Source organism: Rutilus rutilus (assembly GCF_951802725.1).
Source record: "Rutilus rutilus genome assembly, chromosome: 25".
NCBI classification, from domain to species: Eukaryota; Metazoa; Chordata; class Actinopteri; order Cypriniformes; family Leuciscidae; genus Rutilus; species Rutilus rutilus.
In genome coordinates, this window is record NC_140229.1 from 20,745,221 (window position 1) to 20,754,447 (window position 9,227).

The following is a 9,227-nucleotide window of genomic DNA, read 5'->3' on the forward strand; positions in this document are numbered from 1 at the left end:
CCGGGGCAAAATGTGGGGGCAATAATTTACCGAATTTGCCCCCCCCCAATTCTGAAAACCATATCACACGTAAATTTTCACCACTTCTGAAGCGTGTGCAAAGTTTCATGAGTTTTCGAGCATGTTTAGGCCCTCTAAAAAGCAATTCACTTTGGAGAAGAAGAAGAAGAAGAAGAAGAAGAAGAATCATCATCATCATCATCAATCGGCTGCGAACAGGGTAGGTTGACAGTCGGTCACTAATTTTGTCCATTCCTTGCGATTGCTGGCAACTTCTCGTAGTTCGCTCACTGTTGCTGGTACGTTCTTATTGATGAGTTCGCCGATATATTGATGGTATAGCCTTCGCGCTCTACCTCGACTTCTTTTGCCATGCCGTTGTTGTGGCGCGTACAAGACATACTTATTGATCAAGTCGCTCTCATGTCTTCTTAGGCAGTGTCCTACAAATCTTAGCTGTCTCTGTTGTACTTGAAGAACGAGTGGGTTGCGGCCGACTCTTTCATAAATCACTTTATTGCTTTTCTTGTCCAGTCGCTTTATGCCAAGCATGATTCTATAGCAGTTGGTGGCAAAACTGTTGAGTTGGTCTCTAAGTTTGCTGCTAAGGATCCAGCTCTCGCAACCATAGAGCAGGATTGAGACACACGCAGATTCGAATATGTTGATCTTGAGTGTAATTGGAAGACTTTGTGACTGAAACACGTTCTTCATCTTCCAGAAGGCCCCCCATGCTTGGCCTTTTCGTATTTTGACATCGGATTCGCTAGAGGCGATGTGGGAGCCAAGATATTTGAAGTTCTTGGTCCATTCAATGGTCTGTCCATCTAGCTCTATGTGCTGATGATTGTGTATTGCCATGTCCAGACCGGCATATTCTTGGTTGCTCAGTGCTACTGTTTTACCTATATTGACTTGAAGGCCTACTCTCCTGGCCCACTTTGCTGTTGTTGTGAGTTGTTCCTGTGCTCTGTCCAGGGTGTTTTCAAATAGGGCGATGTCATCAGCGAAATCCAGGTCAAATAGTGATACTTCTGGATTTCTGCTGGATTCTTTTAAATGTGTTACGATTCCGCGCGATAATGTGTTCTTTGCATGCTCTTCTTCGGCTCGATTTAATACATAGTCAATGACAATTATGAATAGGAAGGGAGCTAGGGTATCGCCTTGTAGGACGCCTGTTGTAATGTCGAAGTGGTCTGACAGGTTCCCTTCTAATAGTACGTGACTCTTTGACTTGTTATAGATTGTGCGGATCGCTCTAACTGTTTTGTCTGGGATTCCATAATGTCTTAGTATGTCGAACATGGTTGATCTCTTGATGGAATCGAATGCCTTCTTAAAATCCACAAAGATGATATAATAATCGAGTTTCTTGTCTTGGAAGCCTTCGATTATTCTACGCAGGATGTGGACTTGTTCTGTACATCCTCTCCCTCTTCTAAAGCCAGCTTGATTGGCGCGTAGGATCTTGTCGATCGGGTCTCTTATTCGGTGGAGAAGGACCTTGTTGTATACTTTGGCGGCGACCGACATCAAGCTGATCCCTCTGTAGTTGTTCATTAGGGTGAGGTCTCCTCTCTTGGGCAGTGGTACTATCAGATTCGTGGTGAACTGTTCTGGTGCTTTTTCTTGACAGTATACATCGTTGCAGATGTTGCAGATGAGATCGGCAACATAGTCTCCTCCGTATTTCAGTGCCTCTGGTGTGATTGCATAATCGCAACCAGGTGATTTGCCATTCTTCAGGTCTTCAATTGCGCACTTTATCTCTATGATAGTGAATGGACTTGTGTTGATGTCAAGATCCTGGGCAGCTGGTTCGATTGGCAAATCGTCAGTGATTATGTTGTTATTTAACAAGGTTTTAAAGTATTGTTGCCACTCCTTTAGCAGTTCTTGTGACGATTTGATGTCTGTTCCGTCTGCTCTTTTCATCTTGTGTTTGTTTGTTGACTTAGTCTTGCCACTGATCTCTTTAACTATCTCCCAAGTTGTTCTTAGTTTATTTGTTTTTGCTGCTTCTTTAAGTTGCTGTAGTTTTTCTTCCAAGTAGTTGATCCTGTCCTGCTCGAATGAGTCAAGCAGATCTTGAGTGAGTTGTTTCATGTTCAAACTCTTGTTTCTCTTAGATTTATTCCGTGCTTTGAGAATTTTGATCGTTTCGCTCGAAACCCAGTTCTTTGGTGCTTTTTTCCTGACTAGGCCGACCGTGCTCTTTGCAGCTTCTTCGATGGCTGTTACTAATCTATCGTATTTTGGCTGCATATCATCGCAGTCGTCTTCTCTCCTAAGTGCGTTGTAGCGATTTTGGATAGTGACGGTATATTGTTCTTGTAGCTCCTCGTTGTCTTTGAGCTTTCTCCAGTCGAACTTGAGGCGCTTGTTCTTGTTTTCTCTTGGCGCTCTCAGGCTGATCTTTATCTCTGCGCTTACTATTCTGTGGTCTGACCCAAGATCGATTGTGTTGTACGCTCTCACGTTCTTCACCGAATTGATCCACTTGCCGTTGATGAGTATGTGATCTAGTTGAGCTCTATTTTTCCCGTCTTTTGCGTTTCTATTGGCATCCGGTTGCCACGTCCAGATTCTGGATTTTGGATGAGGGAATCTGGGCTGTAATGGCCTTGTGTTTGTTGCTTCACAGAAGTCAATTAGTCTACTTCCATTGTCATTTGTTGCTTTGTGCAGAACGTGTTTGGCTATAACTCTTGGATTTGACTGATGGCTGTCTTCTCCAATTCTTGCATTGAAGTCGCCTGCAATGACGAGCATATTGTGTGGCGATGTTTCGTGTGCACATTTAATAAGCTGGTTATAGAAGTTATCTTTCTCTGTCTTTGGTTTTTCTTCTGTCGGGGCATAGGCTACGATGACTGTTGTTAAAGGGTTGCCCGCAAATGTTGCTGTCATTATCCGCTCAGACACTTTAGTTGTTGCTGTCAGGGATTTGTTGGCTTCGCTACTCGTGAGGAGCCCTATTCCTCCAACGTGATTGCCTTGGGTTGTTTTTGTGGCTGAGCAGAAGTCGAATCTCCATTCTTTGTTGTTGTAGATTTCGATGTAGGTGTTAATGCCATCGGCCGCTGGTAGTCGGTGCTCTTGTATGGCTACGATGTCGATTCCTTTTTCTCCACACCCATGAATAAGCTGATGGAACCGGTCAGATTGTTCAAATGTTGGTGTTTCTTGGTTGCCTCTTTTTTCTGTTTTTCGTAGAGTACGGACGTTGTAGGTACCAATGATGGTTGGTTTGCGATGAGAAAATTGACGCTGCTTGGTCGTGTTGTTGCTGCTTGTTTTGTCTTGCTTTGACACTGCATGATCGGGAGCAGATGGCTGCCCCTTCATACGCGATGAAGTCGAAATCGGGAGATCTGTGTTGATTTTCGCGGTTGCATCTAACTACTTCGAGGAGGGAGGAGTTCATTGAGATCCACTCAAGCGCCGTCGTGGGACGTGTCATCATGGATGCTGTTTATCATCTCGGCGAGGAGTAAGGATTCGAGGTTACTATTCTACAACTGGAATTCTTGTTGTCCTGATACGTGAGTACTCTGGTTTTGCATCAAAGAGCTCCAACTAGCGCGCCATCTGTGTACTGAAAATCCCAGCTGGGTAAATTTTGAGTAGTGCATTCATTGACTTTTTTTTTTTTTTTGATTCTTTTTGGGGTTATATTTGATTCATTGTTGTGACTCTGTAAATTGAATTATTTGGTAATTCAAAGAGAAACAAAAGAGAAAAGAGTTCTGGAGAAGAATAAATAGCCTACATGTTTATTGATCTGCCATAATTTTGTGTGATTTCCTGTGGAAAGAACTGATTTGTTAATAGGGTTTTTTTTAATCTAACGGTAAACACAGCAGGGGTTTGTTTATTTATTTATTATTTTCAGAAAAGAAGAAACAAATCTGACACTATTAAGTGAAAATCTGACAATCTGGGTTATAGTTGTACTGTGACTGAAGAGAATGTGCCTTTACCGGGGTAGTGGGTAAATTCAAGATCCTCTAGACAGATTTCTAACTTGTGAGCCATAAGATTCTACCCGGTGGGAAGGCTACATTTTGTGGGGGCTCGTCCGGGATCTAAGTCAGATTATTCAGCTTGTGTTTCAGGCTCTGAGGAAAAAAAAAAAATTGTATATATATATATATATTTTTTTTTTTTTTGTGTGTGTGTGCTTTGTGCATATTGTGGTTCTTTTAAGATTTCTGTGAATTGAGCTTTGATGCTTACCAGTCATAACCTGTTTTTCTGAGCACATACTGTTGATGACACAAGTGAACAAAATGGAGGTTAGTGAGATAATTGATTGGTGTAGAGAGAAAGGTGTTGAGCTGGACAGAGTTATCATTCTGAGCAATGTACCTGCAGATTGTGAAGACAGAGTAGTTTATGAAGTGCTGGATGCTGCTCTGGGAATGAGGAAATGCAAAGTGATTGGTCGCCTCTTTGATAAGACTAAGCGACTGCAGTTTCTTCTCATTGAGACAGTCAGCAAGGTTTCTGAGATGTCTATACCTGCAGAGCTGGGAGGACCTGAAGTAGGTACCTGGTACACGCAGGTTGTACCTGTCGCAGCTGAAGCACCTAAACACAGAAAGGAAGATGAGTTTCAGACAAAACTGATGTCTTTTCTGCATGCCGAGGGAAAGTCGCTATCTGATATTCCAAGTTTGGCTTCCTCTACACCTGTGCTTGACACTAAGCTTGTTGATGCCATAAACTCCCTTGTTCAAACATGTCATGTGGCTTCGTCTGAGGAGAGAGTGGGCTATAGGAAGCTGCGTCCCTTCTCTGGGTTCATTCCCACTCCTCATGGAGAGGATGAGTATGAGGTCTGGGTGGAGCAGACTACTCACATTCTGGAAGAGTGGCAGTGTTCAGACAATGTCAAGAAGCAGAGACTAGTAGAGTGTCTCAGAGGTCCTGCAGCGGACATTGTAAGATTCGAGAAGACTGGTAACCCGTCTGCTACCTTCAGTGATTACCTGAGTGCGCTAGAGTCAGTGTTTGGCACCACTGAGGATGCTGCAGACTTGATGTTAAAATTTCGGAGCACTTACCAGAGTGAGGGAGAGAAGCTCTCAGCCTACATAATGAGGTTGGATAGGATGCTACACAGTATGCTGAGGAAAAAAGGCATTGAGTTCCCTGCAATGAATCGTCTTCGAATGCAGCAAATAGTTAGAGGTGCTCTTTCCAGTGATCTGGTGGCAATGCGCTTGAGGATGACCCATAAGCTGTGTGCTCCTCCTTCCTTCAATGAGTTAATGAAAGAGGTGCAGGAAGAAGAGAGTATGTTGACGCAAAGGAGCTCAGTGCATGCAAATGTAGCTGTGGCTTGGGTACCCCCTGCAAAGAATGAATCATCCGGTAACACCAATCTGGCCAATTCAGAAGTAGAAATGCTGAAGAGGGAGATTAGGGGGTTGAAGAATGAGGTGTCTCGCTTGTCAGCTATGGCGAAGGAACCAGTGACCTATGATCATTCTGTTACGCACAGTCTAGCTGCGGTTGCAGAGAGCAAAACACCAACCAGACCAGTGAACAAGGCTAACATCTTCTGTTACAGATGTGGAGAAGATGGGCATCTGAAACGTGATTGTACCAACGAAGAGAATCTCAGGAGAGTAAATCAGCGGCTCATTAAAATGAGACAGCCGTCGGGAAACACCTCCGGGGCTCAGTAGGGGAACGGCCTGAAGCTCCGGGGAAGACACGTTCCACAAAGTGCAAAAGAGCAAGAGCTGAGCAAGTAGATCTTCTGAGCGGGTTAGTGGGACCTAGCTCTGTCCTTCCCATCCAGGTGGAAGGTATTTACACTAAGGCTTTGCTGGATAGTGGATCGCAGGTCACGCTGTTGTACAGATCCTTTTATGAGAAACACTTGAAGCATCTGCCACTGACACCAATTGAAAATTTGGAGATATGGGGATTGAGCTCGCAGAGATACCCCTATGATGGCTGTTTGTCTTTAAAGCTGGAGTTTCCTGGATCTGTTGCAGGAGTGGCGGAATCCATAGATGCACTAGTGTTGGTCTGTCCCGATCCCGTCATGAAAGGAGATGTCAACATTCTGGTGGGAACAAACACGGCTGTGGTAAAGAAGCTGGTAGACATTTGCGAGACGAAGATGGGAAGTGATTTCCTTCATACCCTGCCTGTCCATCCTGAGATCAGAACTGCCTATGAACGGGTCATTGCTGTTAGTAAGTGTGATGTTGACGATTGTAGAGGGACCGTCTGGTTTCCCCGCCTTAAGCCGTTGAAGTTGACTCCAGGAGAGAGTGTGAGGGTTTCTGGAATCCTGAAGTACCCAGCCACAACCTCTGCTAAACCCCTGTTAGTGGATCAGCCTGAGGAGTCCCGGTTTCCTGAGGAACTGCTAGTGAGAGCTGAGGTGCAGTCTGCTACTGCTGTACATTCAAAAAGAATTGGAGTCACTATTAGAAATGTGTCTTCTTGCCCAGTGACGATTAAGAGAGGAATGCCTATCGCCCATGTGTTTCCGGTTGATGTGGTGCCTACCGTCTCTAAGCCCAGAGAGAGTAGTGGTCAAACCAAACTGACCAAGGATTCATTTAATTTTGGCGATACACCAGTCTCTGAAGAATGGAAACAGCGTCTGGCCAAAAAGATGTTGGAGAGAAAAGATGTCTTCTCCTGTGACGAATTTGATGTGGGATGTTCGAAGAGTACCCAACACCACATTAGACTGACAGAGGATAAGCCTTTTCGTGAGAGGTCACGGCGTCTTGCACCAGCTGACATCGAGGATGTTAGACAGCACTTGGGGAAGCTGAAAGAGGCTGGAATTATTGCAGACTCCAGAAGCCCCTACGCTTCACCGATCGTCGTAGTCCGGAAAAAGAATGGGCAGATAAGGATGTGTGTGGACTACAGAACGTTGAATCGTCGCACGATCCCTGACCAATACACCGTTCCACGCATTGAAGATGCTCTGGCCTGCTTAAATGGAAGTCAGTGGTTCAGCGTATTGGATCTTAGGAGTGGATACTACCAGATCCCCCTGAGTGAGGACGACCAAGAAAAGACAGCTTTCATTTGCCCAGTGGGGTTTTACCAATTCCAGCGGATGCCACAAGGGATATGTGGAGCTCCCTCGACTTTCCAGCGAGTGATGGAAAAGACGGTGGGAGACATGAACCTGTTGGAAGTGTTGGTCTATTTGGACGACCTCATTATTTTCGGACGGACTTTGGAGGAGCATGAGGAGAGACTGCTCAAGGTGTTGGACCGCTTGCAAAGTGAAGGGTTAAAGTTGTCCCTGGACAAGTGCACCTTTTGTCAGACTTCTGTCAGCTATGTGGGTCACATTGTGTCTCAAGACGGTGTCTCGACTGATCCCTCCAAAATTGAAGCTGTCAAGTCTTGGCCCAGACCCCAGAACGTGACAGAGTTACGTTCTTTCTTAGGTTTCTGTGGGTACTACAGAAGATTCGTAAAAGACTATTCTAAAATATCTTACCCACTCAACCAGTTACTGCAAGGGTGTCTTCCAAACAAGAGTTTGAAGAAAATCAAACCTGGAGACAACCCAGACAGAGTCATATATAAAGCCTCGGATCCATTTGGAAGTAGATGGACTGATGCTTGTGAAGCTGCTTTCAGTGAGTTGAAGGTGAGACTTACCCAGGCTCCTGTGTTGGTCTTTGCTAATTCTCAGCTCCCGTACGTCTTACATGTTGATGCCTGCTGTGAAGGGTTGTGCGCGGTGCTGTATCAGGACCAAGGACAGGGGTTGAGGCCTGTAGCCTTTGTCAGCAGAAGCTTGACGCCTTCTGAAAGAAACTATCCAGTTCACAAACTTGAGTTCTTGGCGTTAAAGTGGGCTGTTGTTGACAAGCTACATGATTACCTGTACGGAGCAAAGTTTGAAGTGCAGACGGATAACAATCCGCTAACTTACGTTCTGACCACAGCCAAACTGGATGCTGCGGGACATAGGTGGCTGGCGGCTCTTTCTGTCTATGACTTCAGTCTCAAGTACAGGCCTGGGAGACAAAATATTGATGCCGATGCTTTGTCTCGTCGTCCTCATAGGGAAGTTAACGACCAGGAGTGGACTAATATATCATCCTCTGGAGTGAGATCCCTGTGTAAGCTGCCAGTGCAAGACATGTCCAACTGCTTCGCAACTGCCAGTAGGATTGTCATGTCATTGGGAGGATCTCTTAAATCAGTCCCCAAAGCTTACTGCAATTTAGCCACTCTGGATACTTCTATGATTCCAAAACTGAGTTCTTCAGATCTGTCACGTGCGCATAGGGGGATCCTTGTCTTGGAGAGATATGGAAGGCTCTTAAAGGAGGAGATTTGTCCAAGGTCAACAGGGAATCTCACAAGGACCTTCCCTTGATGATGAGAGAGTGGGAAAGATTAGTAATGGAGAATGGAGTGATGTCTCGATGCACTCAACCCCCAGACAAACCCCGTCGTAAGCAATTGTGCTTGCCCAGGCAGTTCCATGATGTAGTTCTCCGGTCACTTCATGATGATTCTGGACACCTGGGGTTTGACAAGACTTATGGCTTGGTAAGAGAGAGATTTTACTGGCCACGAATGAAGATGGAGGTGGAGAAGTACTGCCAAACATGTGCCAGGTGTGTCCAGAGGAAGACCCTGCCAAAGAGAGTTGCACCATTGTCACACTTATCCAGTGAGGGACCTATGGATCTTGTGTGTATGGATTTTTTGTCCATTGAGCCAGACTCCAAGAACATTGGAAATGTCTTAGTAATCACTGACCACTACACGAGGTATGCGCAAGCCTTTCCAACTAAGGACCAGAAGGCGTCCACAGTTGCAAAAGTATTGTGGGAAAAGTATTTTATTCATTACGGACTGCCTAGACGGATGCACTCGGACCAGGGACGGGATTTCGAGAGCAGGCTCATTCAGGAGTTGTTTGACCTGTTGGGAGTGGAGAAATCCCGTACAACGCCATACCATCCTCAGGGTGATCCTCAACCCGAACGGTTCAACCGGACCCTTTTGGATATGTTGGGAACCCTGGATCCGAAGCAGAAACCACAGTGGAGCCGTCACATTGGACATCTTGTACACGTGTACAACAGCAGTCTGAATGAAGCCACAGGATACTCGCCTTACTTCCTTATGTTCGGAAGGGAAGCCAGATTGCCCATAGACCTCAGTTTTGGTGTGTCTAGTGATGGTACTTCCACTAAGTCTTACCA

At 45.4% G+C, this 9,227-nt stretch overlaps 1 protein-coding gene across 1 annotated transcript; it reads left to right on the plus strand.

The window, feature by feature from the left end:
• Positions 1-4,295: 4,295 nt before the first annotated feature.
• On the plus strand, positions 4,296-5,699 carry LOC311285434 (paraneoplastic antigen Ma1 homolog; the record flags this gene model as incomplete). Its single annotated transcript, XM_084401089.1, has 1 exon — positions 4,296-5,699. One exon carries the CDS (start codon positions 4,296-4,298, stop codon positions 5,697-5,699), a length of 1,404 nt encoding a protein of 467 aa, XP_084257215.1.
• Between the last annotated feature and the right edge of the window lie 3,528 nt (positions 5,700-9,227).